General features: G+C 36.6%; 1 protein-coding gene across 3 annotated transcripts; it reads left to right on the top strand.

Moving 5' to 3' along the window:
• The first annotated feature begins 33 nt into the window (after positions 1 to 33).
• Positions 34 to 22,660, top strand: LOC117417385 (plastin-1-like). Of its 3 annotated transcripts, none has more exons than XM_034029520.3 (16): positions 34 to 173; positions 8,079 to 8,179; positions 10,704 to 10,867; positions 11,745 to 11,874; positions 12,353 to 12,485; positions 13,739 to 13,820; positions 14,079 to 14,244; positions 14,340 to 14,482; positions 16,159 to 16,254; positions 16,572 to 16,764; positions 19,588 to 19,666; positions 19,852 to 19,966; positions 20,164 to 20,297; positions 20,730 to 20,853; positions 21,012 to 21,142; positions 21,462 to 22,660. In XM_034029520.3, exons 2-16 carry the CDS (start codon positions 8,113 to 8,115, stop codon positions 21,589 to 21,591), a joined length of 1,887 nt encoding a protein of 628 aa, XP_033885411.2. In that variant the 5' UTR covers positions 34 to 173; positions 8,079 to 8,112; the 3' UTR covers positions 21,592 to 22,660. The 3 variants fall into 3 exon arrangements, with proteins under 3 accessions (XP_033885411.2, XP_058890450.1, XP_058890451.1); XM_059034467.1 differs by lacking the exon at positions 34 to 173 and adding an exon at positions 3,509 to 3,642; XM_059034468.1 differs by lacking the exon at positions 34 to 173 and adding an exon at positions 7,620 to 7,638.
• The last annotated feature ends 1,452 nt before the right edge of the window (positions 22,661 to 24,112 follow it).

Below are 24,112 nucleotides of genomic sequence, written 5' to 3'. Positions count from 1 at the left end.
ACTGCATACCATCAATCGCAGGAGTTACCCGACGTTGTTTCATGGGCGGGCCCTATAGGTTGTATCCAGATACCTGTTGCAAAATTCGCTCACCGGCGTTTTGCTGAGAGCTGCAGTTGGAGTTGGAGTTGGAGTTAAGTGCTGGCCGTAATAATCCGCTGTGAGCAGTGCAGGTAAGGGAGTAAATTATACTTCGATGTAATCTGATAATATGGTTTTTAATATATTGTCTACCTTACTTTATGCAACACAGGCATAATATAACGGTAGTTAAAAGTAGATGTGCATATACATTATATTAATATAAGAGCAGCTAGACAATGAAAGACCACTGTGTCTTGTTTTTTAAATGCTGTAAGAAGTGACTGATGAGTGACACCTGGCAACGGCAGAGGACTGTGAAATCTCACAGGTGTGAATTAATATACACAATGCAATGCATTTAGACAGCTACAGTATAACTTCACTGTAAATGTAAACGGCAGTGTGGAGTAGTGGTTAGGGTTCTGGACTCTTGACCGGAGGGTCGTGGGTTCAATCCCCAGTGGGGGACACAGCTGCTGTACCCTTGAGCAAAGTACTTTACCTAGATTGCTCCAGTAAAAACCCAACTGTATAAATGGGTAATTGTATGTAAAAATAATGTGATATCTTGTAACAATTGTAAGTTGCTCTGGATAAGGGCGTCTGCTAATGAATAAATAAAAATAAAATAAATAAATGATCTGCGATAACTGCTGCAGTTATTAACCAATTATAGATACAGTAGCACAGTAGTTGTGTGTTGGACTTTGACAATTTAACACATTCACCACTTGACAGCAGTTTTTGTTATAGTGAAGGGCACATTTTAGTTTAGTTTAACTTTACATACTGAAGCTGTTTATAAGAGCTTGATTCAAACATACTACGCTGTTCTTTTTTATGTTGTTTAGTCATTTCTATTTTTTCTTATATTAATTAATGACAGCACGATGTTTTAGGGTTAGACTTGGATAGAAATTAGGTAGCCCTCGTGGTAGAGGGAGAGAAACTGGCTATTGAGGCTTTTTAGGTTAGAAATCCCACAGAGTGCAGAGTTTGAGATGTTACCTGCTTTAAACATAAAATCTCCATATTGCAATAAACTTTAATAATCACAAAACATTTTAAAACATTATCTCACATGTGTAAAGACTCTTAAGTCTACAAACGCTTGTGAAAAGTAATGCGCACATCAGTGAGAAGGGTCTGTTCAGGGGTAGAACTAATGAGCACATCAGCAGTCAGAAGGACCAGGTAGTCATCCATGTGTAACTGATTCCCTTCACACCCACAGCATTCACTTTCATCTCCATATATGGGCAGAAATGAAACAGCAGCTTGTTTACCTTTGGTCTCTCTTAATGCATTTCAACATTCACAGGTTCTTCTTTTAATGACTGCAAGTGGTAAAGCAACGTTTTTTGGTGATTTGTGTGCAATAGAAAAAAAAATGAAATGAAATATAAAGCTGTGATCAGTCTCTTGACTTGGTTGTAGTCCTCGGCTGTAACTTGACTTCGGATGTCATTGGTCCTTTGCTTCCGAAGTGTGCGTAAGCTATTTGTTAATATTGATCACATTTTTTCTGATGTAATAAAACATAACAGAATAATACAATATCATATCCAAAATTAGGCAGGGAGGTGAATTAGATTTACTTGTGTTTTTTTCCTCTGTATTACTAAAGCACTGCAGTTAATGACAGCCTTGGCACTGGTCTGCTCATTGGCTGAGCCTTGCATGTCCTGGCATTGCATCACATAACACCAGTGAGGTGTTATGTGATGCATATTTGAACTTACAATCGATGACAACATTGTATCACAAAGCTGAATAGCAAGCAGCTTTGTGTAAAATGCAATACAAACCTGCAAACTTTGTGTTTGCATGAATTTAAATCATCAATCAGCTGTGCAGTAACTGTCCTACAGCCACCCAATAGTGTAGTATTATTAAAATGCCTCGAGAGTGGATATAGCAGGTAACCACATTATATATTTTAATTGTTTTCCAGTTAGTTGTAATTTTGAAGCTTATTTTTTATCAGTTTCAGCTACAGTATCGTAACTCTGGGTGTAGCACACCGAGTACGTTATTATGCCTGCAGTCTACCTCAAAAGCACTGTATGCATGATAAGAGTGAAATCAAACCAAACCCGCCCAATGCTAAATATAATGGGTGTGCCATCCTGTCCATTAGTTTGATGACACAGATGATGGAATGAACACACTTCTATGCACAGCTCTATTGTCAACATTTCAGGTGGGGCTATGACAGATGACATTTTAGGTGGGGCTATGACAGATAATATTTCAGGTGGGGCTATGACAGATAGCATTTCAGGCACTTCTATTTGTATTTATAAATGCCCATTTAAAAACTGTTAATTATTCAAAAGGTCAAAAGCATTAGGTAAGGCTGTGTGTTTGACTGCCAATTTATTACACATTCACTACTTGACAACAGTTGTTTGTCATAGTGAAGGGCAAATTGTGTTTATCTTTAAATACTGAAGCTGTTTTGAAGGGCATTACATGAATGTGCTTGGTGTTCTTTATTTATGTTGTTTAGTCATCTCTGCTTTTTTTCTAATGTTAATTAATGATTCAATTTACAATTACCATTTTGTGGACAATGGCCACAGAGCATTTCATTTTTATTTGGCAATACTAACAATAAAAGGTCAATGAAAGAATCTTGTAACACAGCCATGAACCAAATTTGATGACAATGTTATTTAAGTATTGCATTATATAAATCATCCAGTTGTAAGGTAGGGACATTGTGAAGGAACGAGCAAGAGCTGCTGAGGATGGACAAAGCTTTTTCAAGTTGTCTTAAGTTGTAGATGGTTGGGTTTGTGATTTGTATGTGTTAATTATCCTAGGGTTTTGTAGGTAAACCAATCAGGGTTAAAGCATTATACTGTCTGTCTCCTTACTCATTAGTATAAGCCTTATTAGAGAATTGTAAGGTATGCTTTCTATGTGAAGTGTTAGCTAAGCTTCATGTTATACTGCCCCTAAAACCATTACTTAGTGAAACAAAAACTATAAAACTCCAAATACCAGTGTTATTTAATGACTAAGGACCTGGAAAAAAAAAAAAAAAACACATCATAGATTGGAATATCATTTTCTTACTGTACACAGGCTCATAGAATACTGTACTGTGGTTTATTTGTGTACACAAAGCAGTAACGTGACAGAAAAAACACAACTTTACTGATGGCTAATACCCATTGATCTGTAAGTCTCCTTGGCTTCATATGGCCAGTGAAAGGATTAACAAGTCACCCACGTGGTGTAGCACTGGACTTGTGGGGCACATTGTGTCTGTATGCTATCTGGGTTACCTTGGCAAGCTGACAAACACCCACGTGGGTCAGAAGGAGGATCACTGGACTCATTTCACCTTCTGTCGTGTCTGTGCCTGCCTGATGCTCTTATTTGGGGACCATTCTTGCCAGTATTATTTCTCCTCTTGCTGGGTTTCCTTGTGTCTGCTCTGGATGTAACTGGTTGACTCGGGACTCAAAGCAAAGTGACCAAGTGGGGCTGTTTCAGAAGAACTTCTAGCACCTGTGTGTGTATCTTCAGATGATCTTCAAATCTATGGTAGGAAATGTGAACTTCACTGTGATCAAGGTTATGCAGTTTTTTTTTCCAATTCCTTTTCCAAAGAGCAACATTATTTAAAATACTGGGTCATTGTAATGTAATTGGGGTTATTCCACGTTATTGGTTAGAGGTGCTTATATATGCATTAACTTTCTATACTAAAAAGGCCTATAAATTGGATAGAAATGAAAAGTACACAACAGACTAACAAAGCCTGATATTTTTTGTGCTGCTTCTCAATGACCATAATTGTATGCCTAAGCAATTGGTGCTGGATCGTAGTCATTACAATTTGGAATCAGCATTTGTTTTTTCGGTGAACTAGAACATTATATATATATATATATATATATATATATATATATATATATATATATATATATATATATATATATATATGTGTATATATATATATATATATATATAATATATAAAATCATTTGCACTTTGAAAGACTCATTTCAGTTTCAACGAAGAAGCTGAAATGATTAAAGAAGAAAGGTTTTGATGTCTGTCTGTATCGTTTACTAAAAGGAAATGTGGAGTAACTGATCTGCTACTCTGATTAATAATGTAAGATCTCTATAAAGTTGGCCACTGGCAGCAAGTGATCCTTTGAATTTCTTTTCAACATGTGATCTCGCTCACGGTGAGATAACAGCAGAGTATGGACATCTATTACTGTATGGGGCAAAGTGCTTGTTTGATATGTTTTAAATATTTAAAAGGGAGTTCTAAAGAGAACTTCTGTATGGAGGACAGTGGAGTGGGCTGCCTTAAACCCATAGGGATTGATAGCCTGTGCTTAGATGCCATATCCTAGTCCTGTAGCAGCAAAACAGAAGCAGGTCTCCAATGCTCCTAAATGGACAACAGTTTAGGTAAAGCATCTTACCATTTTAATCTGTTTAATGAAAGACATATTTTTGTGATATTTGCAATACCTTTGAATGGTTCTGTTGCTTGAATATTGAAGTTTTTAAAAAGAAAAAGCTTTCTTAATTAATCAAATGTCCTATTGCTTGTGGGCTTGCACAGCATTGCTAGGCCATGTTTCTTAGCTTCCTAGCCATTGAATTGTGAAAACACAGGGCTCTTTCAACTGTACTTTGGGATACCAGAGTTATTTTTAAAATAATTGCAGTTGACTGTTGCTCCTTTTTCATGTTTCTTTATGGTCAGGGAAATTCAGAGTAAAATGAACTCTGCTCGCTATAAAACACTCTTTCACTTTGTTAGCCTTTTTATGTGAGAGTATGTGAGGATTCCTGTATGAATTTCTCAAATAAGTATCTGTGTCATAGAGAAGCAACAAGAAGAATATATTAGAGTATTAGCCTGGAAACTGATTGTTTTATATCTCAAAATTAAACACTGTGTTGACTTGCAAGTTTATGGTATGTGTCATTTTTTGGGCCATTTACATGTTGGTGTAAAATTTCAGTTTGGATTTAACCTATGATAATGACATTTGGTAAACAAAATTCCTGGCTGGTTCTGCAGTGAGCATTTGAAACAAATGTGATTGCATGCAGGGTAAAGGACTCTGCTTTGACTCTGCCCTGCCTCTGCCTTGCAAATGTTTATTATCATCACGCAGCTCTTCTGAGGTCATTATTTGCCTATGCACAAAAGAGCAGCAGGAATAGGAATGTTATCATTCTAGGAACAATACAGATACATTAATACTTTCAAAAAAACATTGACAACTGGAATAATGAAATAAAATCACAAAATAAACTTAAATCATATCTGGCAGAATACTTGGTCAAGGCAAAAGACTTGAAACAAAAATAAACACTAACCAGATTCAGTGACTACAGCCTGGCCATAGAAAGTGGATGGCACAAAAAATCGTGGACTGCCAGAGAACAGGCTGTGTCATCACTGTGACCTGAGAGAGGTCGAGACAGAGATTCACTTCCTGTTACACTGTCCCAAATACTAAAAAATAAGAGAATCATATTTTTCAAAATTTATAAGTCAGGTAAAAGGGTTTCCCCACCTTCCTGACTCAAAGAACCTGCCAACCCTGCTAGGAGAGGGAGAGCAGACAGCAGAGCTAGCAGCTCAATACGTGTCTGCCTGCCAAGCCTGAGGAACAGTATGTAGACACTCTTCACTGGGTGGGTGGGGTGTTATATTAGTTTAGGGAAGGGGGGGGGGGGGGTTCCAGTTCTATTTGTTATTTAAGGAGGCTGTGTGGTCCAGTGGTTAAAGAAAAGGGCTTGTAACCAGAAGGTCCCCAGTTCATATCCCGGCTCAGCCACTGACTCATTGTGTGACCCTGAGCAAGTCACTTAACCTCCTTGTGCTCCGTCTTTGGGGTGAGACGTAATTGTAAGTGACTCTGCAGCTGATGCATAGTTGACACACCTGAGTCTCTGTAAGTCGCCTTGGCGTCTGCTAAATAAACAAATAATAATAAAAATAATAATTAAGGGGGGGGGGGGGGGTTCTGTTAATTATTATGGTTTATTTACTTTATTTTATCTTGGGGATATCTGTATGTAGTTTGCCTTTGTTGATGTTCGTTGTGCAAGTGCTTTGGTAAAACTTAATTTAAGTTGTCATGCCAATAAAGCCTTTTTTGAATTCTGAATTTGAATTTACATTCTAGCAACAACACAGGTACATTCTAGCAACAACACAGGTACATTCTAGGAACAATACAGATACATTCTAGGATCAACACAGGTACATTCTAGGAACAATACAGATACATTCTAGGATCAACACAGGTCCGTTCTGGGAACAATACAGATACATTTTCAAGTGATAGCTGATAGGTAGTTGAAAAATAAAATAAAGAAATAGCATACTGATCACTTTTTATTATAACCATATTGAACTGTAACCACCATTGAGAATACAGATAGTCCAAAAACAAACGCCACTGAAGAATAAATCCCATAATATAAAATAAGCAAATCAAATTGTACCTCGGTGTTCTTTACAGATGCATATTCAACACACCTGGTAGAGGATGGTTTATAAGTTAACTCTTATTACTCTAGCAGATAGGATCCGAGTCTAAACGCCACACCCACATGGAAGATTGGTAGGACAAAGTCCTTTCAAGTTCCTATTTCTGTAGCAGCTGACTGATTAAATACTCCCTGTAGACAGAGCTAATCCATTGGCCGCGGCTTTATATTATAATCTCGGAATGTCTGTCTTTATCTGATGGAGGAATTAATTGACGAGCAAAGTTCACATTCTAATTTTAAATTATTACCTGTATTTATCAGTTTTGGGACAGCTTATAAAGGTGTGTGTGTTTTATTGATTCGAGTGTTATATTTTTAATATGAAATATTTTTCAGACAGTAGTTTGGTATTTGTGTGTAGATAAAAGTATTATCTATTTTCTAACACTACAATGTAATGTATATAAAAAATAATCAAGAATTAAATAGCAAAAATGAGCACTAATCCTGATAAGAAGTATTGCGACTATTGTAGTACACACCGCATATAGATTTTATCCTTCTACAAGTATTGTGAATTGGGAAACTACTGATTTTTAAATAAAAGATGAAAAGTAAATGTAATTATGTTTGTTGTAATTCTAATGCTATTTTATAATACTACAAACTTATGATTTAGTGTTTTATACTCCTTGAACCCTATTTTAAGAAACTGTTATAGCCCATTTTTCAGCTGTTTTAGAGCGTTAGAATTGTCTTAGTTCTGATATTTTTTCGTTTGTGAAACTCATTAGGAGTTTTTAAAACTCATTGGTAGTCTAGACTAGACTGGGTCTGTTGAATCCATTGACAATCAATGTTTACCTGAACATTGCAGCTGATCAAAGCCACCCCACACAATCTACTTTGCTGGTACTGTTTGAGATGGGCTCAAAGAGCCTACGCCCCATCGACTTCATTGTGTCTTATGGAGCCGAACCTGCTTCGTGGTTCTACTGCATGTATTGGATGGGATTCGGGAAAAGCTTTTGAACGAAATTCTGAGCATTGTGTTAAACAGAACGTGAGTCATTACATGACGTAACTCAAGCAGATTAGTTGTGCTCAAGAGATAATATGTAATATTGAGTGCTGCAGGCGCTTTGTGCCCCTAACATATTGTAATAAATGAATGCTCATTGTTCATGCTTTTGCATGAAAGCATCTTTTTTTAATATTTAGATTGTTCTGAATTATTTTGCACTGTGAAACCATTTTGGTGTGTAAGGAAGTTGGCTTTCGTTTTGTCAACAGCAGGGTAGAGGCTGCGCTGAAGAGGGGGGCCACACACTCTACAAGCGAGCATCGTAACCACTGCTAAAAGGCATGTTTGCTCAAAGTTTAGACCTTTTAGCCTCATTTCACCTGCAGGAGTTAAATTCACGCATAAATGCCTGTTTCACAAGCTAGTGCCTATTAAAGAACACAAGTTCGAGCGATTGATCTTTTTTCTCCATTTATTAGGTTTCATAAGACTAAGAAGTGACATTAGAACAAAATGGAAAACACAACTCAGATCTCCCGTGAAGAACTGGAAGAACTGAGGGAGGCTTTTAACAAAATAGGTAGGTTGGAATCTAGCCAGGGAATGGCAGTTTTCCATATTTCATATTGTGTTACGCAGCTCATCAGCAAAAGCACGGCACTCAAACTGCAATACGGTTCTTCATACAAAATGATCTCATGAAATCAGTAGCTTGGAAAACAAATACACAATAGTATCTTGTTACTAGTTGCTGTTCTGTTTTATAAATAAGCATAACTGTGCTGTTTTAAATTATATTTTTCTTATCAACAGACAAAACACACTTCAAAGGCTTCTACTGTGAAAAATGTTAAAACCAATTTCCATTGCAATGGTGGCCTTTATGATTGGTCTCCAAATATTTCTAATATTTGAAAAAACAACAACTTATATTTCAGTCCAACATACTTATTCAGGACTACAATGAATCATGCCTTTTTTATGAAACACACTTTCTGTTGATTTGTCGGTACATATTAAGTATTGCATCCATGGATCCTTGTGAAGAATGTGAAACATTTTACACATTGAAACAAGTAAAGCACATATTGTATTTCTACTGTTCCATTAGTTTGAACTATAATTATTTTAAATGCATACAAAGATTAACCAAAGGTCTAAATACATCAATTAGTACTATCCCTGGACTAGCGAATGTTAATTTAGGTAAGGGAGTCCAAGATTAGCAATAGCTCTACCACCGAACAATGTTCATTTGATGACTATAATCATGGTATAATTTGAAAGAGGGAGAAGTGACACGTTTCTCAAGAGCCCCTTAACACTTCCATGGCTTGTATAATTTTATACCATTGGATTTTTACATTACTCTCTAAAATATTGCTGCAAAGGGGCCTGTGTCCTGTATTTACATCCCCATGATGATTTACAAGCCCTAAACTGCCATATGGAAATGTGTTAATATTGTCAAGGTAACATTCCTCATAAACAAAAACAAATGTTTTTTTCAAAGCATTGGTGTAAATATCATCCAATGAATACAGCAGTGTCTTGGGTCCATTATCTTTCGAAGGGTTTTAGTCATGTTGTGTGCAGTAGTTTATTCACATGGGAGTTTCACTTCGATTTTTATCTTTCAAGATAAAAGTTGTACAGCGTTGGTGGAAATGAACCATCTGTCCACCCACCAGCATTCCTCTCCAAGTCCCTCCCATATATGAACAGAAAAGCCAAATACACTGTACCTACACAACAAACACAACTGGCAAATGCTGCCATGCTGATTTTAAATAGTGTTATTTAATTAGGTTTGATTGTGTTACTATAATTATACATGACAGACATATCAATTTATTGATTGTGTCATAATCTGCGTGTTTGGAAGTGCATCTGTCATTGTGTCATTGCGCATACAGTGTATAGAGGTCATGCTGATGTAATCTTTCATGTTACTGACACCGATAGTTCTAATTTGTTATTTACTGCTGTGGTAGTGGATGACTGTCCTGCTCTAGTTTTGTAAAATCAACAGGTGTTTTTTCCCCTTTATTTTAAACTGAAGAAAAAATGCACCCTTGTATTCTTTAAAGACTGAAACTGCAGAAGCAATATAAATGTGTACTTTTGTACAAGACCGATGCTGTAGCTATTGAATTGCCCTCTGAGAAGAAGTTTAACTGGAGGTGCAAGGTTTCATCTAATAAGCAATAAGCTATTGATGTGTTTTACTGCACATATATCACTCCTACAATGGGCTGTTATAACAATGTTACCTTACTGTTTTTAAAGAGCCACTAGGTGTAGGTGTGGAATATCAGTTCTTATCTTCTTGTTTTATATTCACTTTTTCTCATTTTTTTGTTTGTCATACATCTTGTTGACTTTTTAAAACTCTAGAGCTTTCACGTGCATCAGGTACCCCAGAGTGTAACCAATAACCTGTCCCCCTGCAACACTCAAATGTGGTATTTGAGTGTTGTATTAGAGCAAGTTAAAGAGTAAATAGCAGGGTTCTGAAAAATGTGGCGTTGTATGTCCCCATGTGTTGCTACAACTGTTTAAATTATGTACCTGTAATTTTTCTTTTCATTGTTAACATCCTGACAACTTTTGACACTTTAAAGTCTGTTTCAAAGCTCTTTTCAAAATGACCGCTCTAGTGCACTGGGGTTTGAGATCTGCCCTCTAAATAAAGACAAAACAAAAAGTGCTCTAGCTATTCTGTTCCGTACCACATCATGGATTGTTATTGCTGTGTTAACTGACAATGTGGGCAATAATCCTTACACTATCAGTGCACTAGAGCAGACATTTTGAAAGAAGCTTTGAAACAGACTTTAAGGTTATAAGTGTAAAAGTTGTCAAGATGTTAACAATGAAAAGAGAAAATACAGGTACATTATTTAAACAGTTGTAGCAACATGTGGGGACGAATAACGCTATGTTTTTTTAGGAACCCTGCTACTTACTCTTTTTAATAGTTACACTCTGGTGTGCAAGATGTACTGTACTTGGGGGGGTCAGACATGATTCTGAGAGCGCTATTATGCTACTTTGTAACTTTGTAAATGGATGTGATTAATTCTGCAGTGTTTCATCCACAGACATTGACAACAGTGGCTATGTGTGTGACTATGAGCTTCAGGATCTCTTTAAAGAGGCACGCCTGCCACTGCCTGGATACAAGGTCCGAGAAATTGTGGAAAAAATTATAGTAGCTGCTGATCACAATAAAGACGGAAGGATTGATTTTGAAGAATTTTTATCGGTAATAATTACCCCCTTACTCATATCCACTTATTACTAGTTTCTATCGCCTACTTTATTCTAAAACTTCACATTCTAGTATTTGACATCTGAGGAGCTAAGCACCCTTGCCTGGCCCTTCCTTCACTGTGTAGTTTTGCATTGTATGTTTCCAGCTGGGCGCATTCAATAGCCCTTTGGATCAGAAACAGCAGGATATTTAGACCTTCTGAGAGATACCAACATTGTAATAGCAGCAATTGTGATCTAGCTTTGTGAATTGGCAAAGATACATTCTGCTACCAAAGGCACATGAAACTGAACCATTCTCTGCTTTGAAGATTCTTGTTTATCTTGCTCATACAAATGTTCCATTAATAGCAATGAAATCATTACGTAACAATGGATGCCCTGGGGTTAAACAAAATAACAATGGAAATTTGAGTCAATAAAGCCCGACTGGTGGTCAAGGGCATTATTTGATCAAGGAACACGCCACAGCAAGGCCATTATCACTGTTATATATAGGCACTGTTGTCCAGCACAGATCTTAAGCATCCCTGTGAAGTTTTTCATTAGGAAGCAGTGGTTTTAGAACAGGTGTCATTAATCAGTGTCATCTTTTCCAATATTAAGTTATGAAAATGGCTCCCTGTGTGTAGTTGTTTAATGCTAACCTTGCATATCATGCCAAAAAACAACAAATATTTTTGTCCCAGTTGTTTAACTGTAAGTACTATTAAGCCTCAAACCTAACATGAATCCATAATTATAAGGAACAATGTTATCAATAACTGATGTTCTGTTCATATTCATTTAATGGGAATATATTTAATAGAGGGGATACATCATGATCATTCCCTATATATAAAATCATACAGCTCTTTTTTTTTTGCTAGATCTGTCAGGAGCTAAAAAGCAAAGAGATCAGTAAGTCATTTCGAAAAGCCATAAACAAAAAGGAGGGAATCACAGCAATTGGAGGAACCTCTGAGATTTCCAGTGAAGGAACACAGCACTCCTACTCCGGTACTGTATGCATGTGTGTGGGCGTGGAAGAGTGTGTGTTAATGCCGCTGTGTGAGTGCAAGGTCCAGAGGTGACTTTCATCAAGTGTGAGTTAGTAACAGTAATGAAGGTAGATTTCACAGTTGATTATTTTCACAGTGTTTAGAACACACAGAATTCACGGTCAGAATTCTTGCATGTCAGCCGTGTCTCCTTCATATTTTTCCTGATATTATCCAACTACTGCAAGATAATTAATGCAACTTTTGTAAAACAGAACTTTCGTAAAATTTTTTTTTTTGCGAGTTTCTGGCAAGCTGGCTAAACACTGGGCAATCTATTGATTACTAATTCTGTTGAAAATATTATAGCAGGTGCAATTAAATGAGGGCATAGTGTATCCCTGAAATCAACAGCCTGCCAGAGTAATATAATTGCTCATTGTTTATAAGAAAAATAGGACTTTCCTACTCAAAGCCATCTTATGTTTTTGTTTCAGAGGAAGAACAAGTTGCTTTTGTGAACTGGATTAACAAAGCCCTTAAAGATGATCCTGATTGCAAACATTTACTGCCCATGGATCCAAACGATGAGAGTGTTTTCAAATCCGTCACGGATGGCATTCTTCTTTGGTAACGAAAATCAGCATTTCATGGTCCATTTCATGGTCCATTTCAACTACAGTAGATTATCCTTATTAGCTTTAACCATGATACAGATGTATTTTATTTTTTAAAAGTTACACGTTTTGGGGAGATTGAATGAGCAATTTAGTTTTACGCAATAGTCTCTGTTATGGAAAGATAGTGGATTTATTAGAAAATGGGATATTTTAGTTCCATAGTTTCTATCCTTTTAATGCACTCCAGATGACCTCTCAACTACTACATTCATATTGCACAAATTCACAGTGACTGCGAGGTGCATTTTCTCAAACAAAATTAAAGACAGCAACCTATCTGACAATTAACAAGATGAAACTTGTTTCATTTCTATATTTTACATCTATGATATGCATTATACAGTGTATCAGCTATATATATATATATATATATATATATATATATATATATATATTGTAATGAAGTTGCCACTTCATTAAGGTGGCAGCCCTCATCAACACCATCTTCTTTCTTTAAATAATAAAGGCCAACACCAGGATGGATGGAAACGCTGTTTTGTGTGTTGTTTGTTTTGTTTTGTTTTCACAAACCGAAACAAAATAAACAAAACAAAACCTGACCCACCTCGGGTTCCTAACTAAACAATTAGATGGGGACAAGCTAAACCTGTTTACCCCAGTCAAAACCAACACAAGTTCTTTGTTGTTTTACTTCCAGTTTGTTTCTGTTTCTCTCAATCTCCCTCAGCCTCCAAATTAGGTTAGGAATGTACACTCCATCACCTATCTATCTATCTATCTATCTATCTATCTATCTATCTATCTATCTATCTATCTATCTATATATATATATATATATATATATATATATATATATATATATATATATATATATATATATTGTAGATGCCAGTTATTAGCAATCCTGATAAAGACAACTTTCGGTTATTAACAACATTTTCCCAGGAAACAATCCCGTCCCATAGACTTTAATGTTAATGCAATTCTGATATTAGCAACTGCACGCCGCTTATTGACAACTTTATTACTAGTTGGCAGTGCTACAGAGTGCACTTGCATGATTTATGCACATACTTCATGCAGCTTTTATAACACACCGACTTCAAAACTGCATATTTCTGGCGGACTGAGGCAGAATCGTGGCTTTGAAACAGGGGCTTTTTCCTAATTGACAACTTTCAGTTAATGAATCAAGATGTTGTTAATAAGCAGCATCAACTGTATATTGTTTTTGTCTTTTAGCAAACTGATAAACTTATCCCAGGCAGAAACAATTGACGAGAGAGTAATTAATAAGAAGAAACTAACTCCGTTCACCATTTCTGTAAGTATTAAGCAAAGCAATAATGCTTATTAAGCCTTTTATGAATTAAATGACATTTCTCAGTGATAGAACATTCTCAAGACCCTGTTCACAAAGTTTTAACCTGTTTTATTTAAAGATTGTTTTTATTCAATAAACACGGTTCATAGGCTTCTTTAACAACAGTCTACAATAATTTAAACTGGTCTTAGTACACTACAGTGTGTATTGATAAGGCTCTCTGGAACCTTTTTAGTAACCTATTGCAAAATCTTACAGGAAAACCTGGTGCTTGCATTGAATTCAGCCTCCGCAATTGGCTGCACTGTTGTCAATATTGGGGCTCAGGATCTCAGGGCAGGGAGGCCTCACTTAGTCCTCGGCCTGCTGTGGCAGATCATTAAAGTTGGTCTGTTCGCTCATATTGAGATCTCCAGAAATGAAGGTAAGAACCACCTATAACCATCTACAGAGCAGATTTAAAGTGGAAATGACCATTACCAAGTGCTAACCAAAAACGGTCTTCCTCCTTTGCCCCAGCTCTCATTACCCTGCTGGAGGAAGGAGAGGATCTGGAGGATCTAATGAAGCTCTCCCCTGAAGAGCTGCTGCTGCGCTGGGTCAACTACCACCTGACTAACGCAGGCTGGCAGAAGATTGGAAACTTCAGTAATGATATTGAGGTGCTGGGTTAGAGTTCTGTCTGAAATACAAAGCAAAATGAAAAAGCTGTGAGCTGTGTTGATCTATCACCTTTGTAGTTGTACAGTGTTAAGGGCTTGAAATTGACTGTATTTCCTTAACCCAGCATAACCAGTTCTTAAACAGGCGTAAACCAGTACTAGCCATTGGGTAGAAAGTCGCTGTAAATTATTAGCCTTGGTTAGCAGCACTTGTTAGGTAAAACCTATAATGATTATTCAGTGAGTGGACACACTAGAGCTGTTTTGCCCCTTCACAGATCCAAGGAGTAAGACCCTCATTCCTCACCAAGCTCTTACTGCTTCTCTTAATGCATTATAAATCGATTATCTGTGGAGCCATCTTGAGGTTTCTTTAATCCAATTAAACTGTCTGAATCCTGTGATTCGTGGACTATGACATATTGCAGCATAGTCAATCAACAGCTAAACATTTGTTTTTCATGAGGGAATGTAGCTCAGTAAACGCAGATGCGACTGTCTCCAAAGCATGAAATAGTGTGAAGCTACCTGTGTGCTACTCTGAGCACCAGGCTTCAAATTAACCATCAAAGGAGGAGAAGACAGTTTTGTTCACCAAGAAGTGGACACAAATAATCTGTACTATGAAGCAAGGGCAAGTGTTACGGAATGGGGAAAAAAATGAAAGGAAGGGATAATAAAAGCAAGAAATGCCTTAGTTGCAGGTAGGTCATTGTTCAGAGTAGAGTATTGCTAGTTACAGTTAAAATTATTGTATTCCAAATTTGTGAATCCTGTCCATATTGTTAAATGGATTTCTACTGTCATGTGAATACATGAATCAGGTATCTATCGATTGATCTATCTATTGTAAAGTATTTAGACCTTTTCACCAGGAGTCTGTGTTGTGTTTCAGACACGTGTCTGTCCCTTTAAATACACGCGGTACACTGGAAGGGCTCTTTAAACACTGTAGCGTAACTTTATTAGCACACTGAGTGCACAAACAAACAAAACAAAACAAAGCCTAGCCCTTCTTTGAGCACTAACTAAACAGGTTAACAGTACTCCTATCTAACGCAGGGCAGGGTAAGCCTGTTCCCCTGTTTGAACCAATTCCACAAATAACCAAATCCAAATCACCATCCAGCACCTTTGTTTGTGTATCAGAAAATCCTGCTTTGTCCAACACACTGTTCCACTGTTCCGTTTTCTCCTATCTCCACTTCAACCCCCATCACTGAACACACTGTGATCTTTTTATTGATCAGTCGCAGCTGCTCAGTATTTACCCATTAATTATTCAATTAACCGATTGTTACCTTTGCTATGATGAAGTGTATGTGGCTAACACCAGAGTCCCAAAGCCTCCAAATTAATGTTTGGCACATACACATCATCACACTATCTATACTAGTGTTTCCTAACTCTGTTCCTGGTGGCACACAGTGTCTGCTGGTTTCCGTTCCAACGCAGCGCTCAATTACTTAATTGAACCGTATCAACAAACGAAGAGTTTGAAAATAACGGGAACATGCCCAGTTAATCACAGTTAGTTCAATGAAGGGTTCAATTAAGCAATTGAGCGCTGCGTTGGTACGAAAACCAGCAGACACGGTCTACCGCCAGGAATAGGGTTGGAAAACACTGATACGTCTTGTTACTCATTTTTCTAAACTCACACATTGTTTCCTCAGGATTCAAAAGCCTATTTCCACCTGCTGAATCAGATTGCCCCGAAAGGTATCCACGATGATGAACTAAAGATAGACATTGACATGTCTGGTTTTAATGTAAGTTGGATTTAATGTTAACCAGTTTAAAGAATGCATATTCTAAATAATGCCATGTGCAGCACCGCAAGACAAAGGCAAGCTGAATATCTATAATATGATCCGGGAACCCCAAACAGATTAACTTTGTGTGGTGAGCTGTTACTAAATTATTCATTTGATGTCTTCATTTATATCAGTATTATAATTGAATATTGTAATAAGAATATATTGTAGTGCAAGGATTACGTTTTAATTAATAATTTTTTTATTATCTGTTTTATATTTCATGTATGGTATTATAAGTCTATAAAGCCTATTCCTTTTTCTTACTCTAGGAGAAAAATGACCTACAGAGGGCAGAGTTTATGCTTCAGCAGGCAGCTAAGATGGACTGTAGGCAGTTTGTCACGCCGGCAGACGTGGTTGCTGGCAACCCAAAGCTGAATATAGCTTTTGTGGCCAACCTGTTCAATACCTACCCAGCCCTGAACAAGCCAAATCACGGATATGACCTTGCTATGCTGGAAGGTAGGGAACCGATATTGTGTCTTGCAAATATTAACTGTAGTAACACAGATGACCACCAGAGGTCGCACACCTCATATTATGCACATAAAATGTTATACTATAGTATATTTTATACAGCACTTCCCTTGTATGGTTCCACTGGTTTTAACATGAAAATAATCAAAAAGTATTGTAGTGTACATTAATTTGAAATAATTGTTTTGCAAAAAAAAAAGGCCAACATACAGGGTCAAAAGGTAGGGTGACCAGACGTCCCGGTTTATCTGGGACAGTCCTTGTTTTTCATCAAAGGTCCCGGTGTCCCGACATTTTACTCAAAATCTTTAAAAAGTCCCGGTTTCCAGTCACTTCATGTAGCGCGACACACTCTACCTTTTGTCAAAATAACATGAACACCCGCTTTTACTTTATGGCCCCTGCAGTGAAAATAAAATGGAATAAAAACAAGGTACTAGGGTAATCGAGAACCATTATTTTTAAAAAGTGATTAACACGGGCATGTGTGCTTGTTCCTCAGTGCGCCATGCGTTTTCATATATTCAATATGAATCTACCATTGTGTGTAATACCGTAATTTTGTAGCTGTTCAGTTGTGGCGGGATTTACCCCAGACAGAGCAGCGAGAGGTTGCAATCATCCGAATCCACCAGGTTAAACCACATCAACATTGTCAATAAATAGTCTGACTGAATAAAAAAAGAAAGAAAGAAAAATGTCAAAACGTAAATGTATTTTTTAATAATTTAATGTATTATTAAAATAGCTTATATTTAAATGGTTTAATTAGTCTTATCTGGTCATCCTATCAAAAGGCAATGTACAATGTTAAAATTGTTCTGTTTTAACACAAAGAAAAAATAATTCGTAGAAATTGTTCTAAGGATTTGCTACAGTGCAGTGTTTATTTTCTGAAAGGGAGCAGCAACTGCTATTTTTGTAAACAAAAAAAATAAATAAATAAACTGAGTTAAGAGTTCTCCATGTGCTACTTTTGCACCATCACAAAATCTCAGTAATGGCCCAACACGTTTTTTATTTTAAATTCAGAAACATGTATTTATTCCTGTGGTGACAAGCTGATTAAATCAGGATTCATTTATTTCTTAAGAGTTTAGGAATTAAGAAATGCCCAGGGTAGACTGAACTGGTGATAAATAAGTTTGCTTTGAAAGCAAGCAAAAATGATGCTTCTATTATCCTTGTAGTGGCTCACAGGTATTCTTTTTACATTTGCTTTACTAACTGCAGAATTGACTCCTGCCATTGTAGGTACTGTATTTAGTAGATTTTTTTTTTTTTTTTTTTTTGCAGTTTTCTCTCTCTTTACAGTGTGAAATCCCATCAATAGCACAGAGGTGTTTGATTGTGTTGTGGGGTTATTTGACCCTTGCTCACCGATGGGGCGTTTCCGCATTTGTCTCGTGTGACGCAGATGTTTTTTTTACTCTTAACAAGCCTGCAGTGTGCTCAGTTTAGGTGAATACCTAGTTTGGTTTGGATTGATGCCTCCTGTTTTCCAGAATAATGTTGACATACTGTACAAATCCAAGCTTTACTTGCTTCAAATAGGAAACACTTAGGGGTGGGTTTCTGTTTCACTCAAAACAAGGAGAATGTAGCTTCTCAGTTAATATCACTACCATACTGGCTTGAACTTTGTTTGGGTTATCTTATGCATTGCCACCTGTTATTCATGCCAGCTTCATTACAAGAGGGAAATCATTAACCCCACTCCTAGCAAAGGCTCTGTGTGGCTTCAGTATCAGTTTCTGAAGTCATTTTGTGAACTTTATAATCCTTGTGGTTGAATGTTATATTTATTGCATACCCCATAAGAATTTGTGATGTTGTAATAGAAAATATTTCAGATCTCCTGTTTTTGCAATTTTATTTGACATTTAACATTTGTTGATCTTTACCTGTTAAGAATTTTGAATCTTGACCTAAAATTATTTTATTAATTACCAATTCTGAGTTTAGCCTAAAATGTTGTGTTGGTTTATAAAATGATCTTCTATAAAAAATAAAAAACTACCTTTTATGACAGATGATACAAAGATATCCTATAATATTTCTTATCCTATAAATACAATACATTTCAAAATAATGGGTATGTAATAATGCAAAATGCACTTTCTTTGGACTTGATCATGTTTCTTTTGGATTTCTTCAGCATGCAGTTTTGTTGTGTGTTGAATTACTTATTTATGTTAGTAAAATCATGAACTTTTTTTTAGCTGCTTTTTTTGTGACACAATGAAAAACACTTGTTTTACCTGCTGTTGTTTGCGCCCTAATTCTCCCAATGGTGAAATTGTCTCATGTATGTATGTATGTATGTATATATATAATGAGACAATAATGAGGGCAGCAGTGTGGAGTAGTGGTTAGGGCTTTGGACCGGAGGGTCATGGGTTCAATCCAGTGTGATATCTTAACAATTGTAAGTCGCCCTGGATAAGGGTGTCTGCTAATAAATAAATAAATAATATAATATAGAACAGAGATTTCAATTTATGGCAGGGCGTGTTAGTGTCTTGCATTAAGTTTGTGTATAGTTTATAAACAAGGCCTAAGGATAGGAAGGACAGTTATGCACACAGTTGGAACCCCTCGCAAAGTGTTTTTTTTTCTGTTAGTTCAGCACTTGTCTTCCTGTCTGTTCTATTCACATAACAGCAGCAGATGAATTAAGTGTGTTTAACTGCTGCATTGCTACAGAGTCCAAATCTGCTGCAACAATTTCATACAGAGGTTTCCACTTGATACGCAGCCCATTACTTAGCTCACATACAGCATGTGATTTTGTGTACATCATTGCAGGGGAAAGCAGAGAAGAAAGAACCTTCCGGAACTGGATGAATTCTTTAGGTGTGAACCCATATGTCCACCATTTATACAGGTACTTTTTATATTTAGTTTTGTGACATTGAAGTATACCTCTTTTAAACATGAATATTCCTAAAGTCATTGCGTGTTGTATCAGATTGCTTTCTTAAACATGTTATCATTGCATATATGTTGTCATTGCATATTGCTTTGGGTTAGTTGTTATGGATGGATACTGATCTTTATTCAATGTTTTAGTGATCTTACAGATGCCTCAGTGATTTTTCAGCTGTATGAGCGAATCCGGGTGCCTGTTAATTGGAATCGCGTTAACAAACGACCTTACCCTACACTTGGTGGCAACATGAAAAAGGTAGGTGGAGGAGAAAGCTGAGACTTTCAGATCTGTTAATGTTGAGACCATAACAAATAAGGACAAGCTTTTGAAGAAATGCTGCTTAACACTTAGGCAAAGCACTCAGTAAAAGTTGTTATCTTGATTCAGAGGAGAGGTACAGGTCTTGTATCTTTTTACAGAAAGGGTTGTCTCATGATTTGTTGTTTTTCCAGCTTGAAAACTGTAACTATGCAGTTGATCTCGGTAAAAACGAGGCTAAATTCTCCTTGGTCGGGATTGGGGGACAGAATCTCAATGAAGGTCACTCGACACTCACACTAGCCTTGGTGTGGCAAATTATGAGAAGGTAAACATCATTACAGGAGAAAATACTAGTTCATAATCTGCTGTTATAAATCCATCCGCTCAGGTTGAGGTGCATCACAGCAGTGATAATAGACTGCAAAGATCTGTGTTGAAACAAAGATGCATTATCAGAAACACTATCGTTATTTAAGGCATTTTATGCAGTGTAAGAATAGCATGCAAATTTGAACACAAATTTAATTCAAATGTAACCTGTAACAGTTCCTGTTACGTTTTACCTTGGCCTAATGTTGTGCAAACAATGAAAAGAGTCAGGTTCTGTAGCCATACAAAGTGAAGAATTCTGTTGAATTCTGTCATGTTGCTTGTATTTCCTGTTGATAGTAAGAAGAAATATTTTGACAACTAGGTTGAGGATTCTCTTTTTCAATATTTCTTTAGATTTATTTTTATCTTTTTTTTGTTATTTTAGGTACACTTTGACGGTTCTTTCTGATCTTGGTGGAGGTGAAAAAGTAAATGATGAAATCATTATCAACTGGGTGAATGCAACCTTAGTGGCAGCAAAAAAGAAGACTTCCATTAAAAGTTTTAAGGTACATTTAAAAAAAAAAAAAAAAAAAAAAAAAGTTTTAAGTACTGATTTTTAAATTGTATCAATTGTATCTGGCACTTTATCGACCTCAGATACTATTATGTTCTGTTTGTTTATTTATTTATTTATTTATTTATTTATTTTATTTATTTTTTGTAGGACAAATCCATCTGCACTAGTTTGCCAGTGCTGGATTTGATAAGCGCTATTGCACCAAATGCCATCCGTGAAGAAATGGTGAGGAGAGATGATGATGATCTTTCCGATGAAGACAAACTTAACAATGCAAAGTAAGAACCTTCTTAGGTGGTCCCATATAATGTTCTCTCATGTAACTATCCAGCTGCTTCATCTTCATATTTTGGATACTTTTTAAAAACACACACACACCATTTTCCAAGTTTGATGGCATATGGATACATTCATATAGGTAATAAAAAGAAACTAGTAAAATTAGGTGACAGACCTTTTGACATGAAGACAAAAGAATGTCATTTCTGTTCTGTAGCTTCTCTACAGAACTGAAATAAAAATAAAATGTTGGTCTATTTCAAGACTGGACCACATGCATTTCTCATATACAACACGTTTCTTTCAAATCTCTTCCAGATATGCAATCTCAGTTTCTCGTAAGATCGGGGCTCGAGTGTATGCACTCCCTGAAGACTTGGTGGAGGTGAAACCCAAGATGGTCATGACAGTGTTTGCCTGTTTAATGGGAAGAGGCATGAATAGTTAATGGATGAAATGAAGATCATGAGTCTGCAGCCCCACAAATCACACTCAACGATACAGAGTTTATACTGTTTGATTTTCTAGTGGTTCATTTTACAATAAATCGACTTTTTCTCAGTCTTTTAAAAATGATTGCTAAGCACTATGCAAACACTGCCACCTCTACTGAAAGCTGACTTGATTATTTCGAAACCTGTAGCTTATTTTCTTACGGATTCATAATGTTGTTCAGCTTCTTTTTTTTTTAATAAGGTTCAAAATGTTAATACAGATATGGAATACTTTTTTCTTTATAATTTTCCTGAGATTTGCTTTATTTTTCAGATTTCAAAGTATGTTTTTAAATAATGTCCGTTGAACTGTGCAACATCTTCCAAGAAAAATTAAACATTTTATAAGTGTTTAACTGCATTAGAAGCCCTTACAGAAATATCCTGCAGGAATACCTGAAAAAAAATCCTGCAGGAGTCCTACAGGATTGACCTATAATTCCTACAGGTTTGATCATTAATTTCTGTAGGATTTCTACAGGATTTCTGTAGGATTCCTGCAGATTCTACCATTAATTTCTGTAGGATTCCAGTAGGATTGCTACAGGATCGATCATTCATTTCTGTAGGATTCCAGTAGGATTTTATCATTAAGTTTTTCACAGATTTCTGCCCTGATCATTTTTGGGGGGATGTTGAAAACCTTTTTTTTACGGCATCTGGAAAATAAACAACACAATTACTTTATCACCTTGTTGACATTACTTGAAATGCAAATGTATTTATTTTCAATTCGGAGTATGCCAATTTTAGGTAATATGGAACCAATACATTTATAGTTCCCATTAAATCATTATAAATAGCACAATTGAAATTAAAATAGTGTGCCATGATGCATGGTAGTCAAATATGGTTGAACAATAACTTTTCCACCTTTCCATTAATTATTTGCAATAATAAATACAGTTTGAACAAACTACAGGCACTTTTTTTTATGCAAACCTTTTACTGCTTTAACTTTGCTTTGACATAAAGCCTGTCTTATTTTTTAAAGTAATGTAATTAAAGGTTTATTAAGCACTCTCCTGTTGTGTGTTTCTCAGTGTTGTACACGACTGTTGAATTTTCATTTGAAAATGAAGCCCTAACTATTTATACAACTTGGTTCACAAAAAACAAAAGTCTACCTGGTGGATTCAATTAAAAAATATATATGGCCTGTTCCATGGCAACATTCAATCAAATCCACCCACTCTGACCCTAACCCAACCCCAACCCTAACCTTAAGCAACCCCAGCCCTAAAACCTAACCCTAACCATTATCATCTGATGCCTGCCACAGGGATCATCTGGGTCCTAAACCCTGCTAGGTACAGACTGGGATTGCAGCAACCACACACCGGCCATGACTTTTGCAGGTTTTCTGACATAAGGGGGTTTAACAGTAGAGTTTTGAGCAAAATAAGGGAGAAGAGTCCAAAATACGGGAGACCCCCAATGTATATGGGAGAGTTATCAAGCATTCATAATGCACTGCAGTGACTGAATCTTGAGGGTGTTTTTTTAACAGCTCTAAAACCACTGTCCATACACTCAATACTGCCACCTGTTGGAAGATACCTGACGCGAAAACTTTAAAGGGGAACTGTAATGCAAATTAATATATAACCATTTCAATAGAAAACGTGTTGACTAAAGCTTTTGACGCATTTTCAGCCTCTACTTTAGCAGTTTATTGTAAAAATCATTCAAACAAATTAACATTGTATGTATTGGAGCTCTCTTCCGTTGCGCTTTGTGTGACGTCCTGTCGTTGACTCGCGCTATAATCACACAATTCAGCGTTACTGTTGAGCGTTGACTAAAAAAAACGTCACTATTGTCACAACACTATGTGTGTGTGTGTGTGTGTGTGTGTTAACAATTACCGGTATCCTACATTTAAATCCCATTCATAATTTTTGTGGGTGTCGCCATCTTTCTGTTGGTCAGCTCACCAGCTCTGAGAGTCGGTGAGCTCGTCAGTTAGGAACGATTTTGAGAGTTCTTGCTTCTCGGCATTGAATTTAGGAACGCAGCAATTCTATTGAGTGTATGTCCCGTTCCTATATTATGTAGCTGTTGTTTTGTTATGGTCGCCCTTTGTTGGTTTAAAGGCTTAGGCACACAAAAATACTTTTTGTTACTGTTTTTCCTTTTGTTATTTTGCACCAGAACGTTTTGCACTCTGACATAATTCACCCTGCCGGCGTTGACACAGGTGTGGGTAGCGGCGCCAGAAAGTATCCAATATTGCTGGATTTCCAGCTGATCCAGAAAGCTGACAAAAAAAATTGAAATACCGGCCAGTGACCAAACGCTTGACTTTTTAACAAAATTGGCGCAGCGAGACGCATTTGTTATGTGTGCAGATCATTTAGAGAGCCTTGTTATTTTGAGTACAGTTCCCCTTTAAGATCTGCTATTATCGCTACTGACACAACAGAAGGTGTGCAGAGACGTTTATCCCAAATATCTCGTGTCTCCTTTCCAAAA

The sequence above is a fragment of the Acipenser ruthenus genome, chromosome 12, assembly GCF_902713425.1.
Source record: "Acipenser ruthenus chromosome 12, fAciRut3.2 maternal haplotype, whole genome shotgun sequence".
In the NCBI taxonomy this organism is placed as follows: Eukaryota; Metazoa; Chordata; class Actinopteri; order Acipenseriformes; family Acipenseridae; genus Acipenser; species Acipenser ruthenus.
Note: the sequence above shows the minus strand (reverse complement) of the source record. Positions and strands in the feature narration are given on the sequence as shown.

Coding starts and splice junctions, on each gene's coding strand:
- LOC117417385 (XM_034029520.3), top strand. CDS start 8,113: ATGGAAAACACAACTCAGATCTCCCGTGAAGAACTGGAAGAACTGAGG. Junction 16,255..16,571: donor TTGACATGTCTGGTTTTAAT/GTAAGTTGGATT, acceptor TTCTTACTCTAG/GAGAAAAATGACCTACAGAG. Junction 16,765..19,587: donor TGACCTTGCTATGCTGGAAG/GTAGGGAACCGA, acceptor ACATCATTGCAG/GGGAAAGCAGAGAAGAAAGA.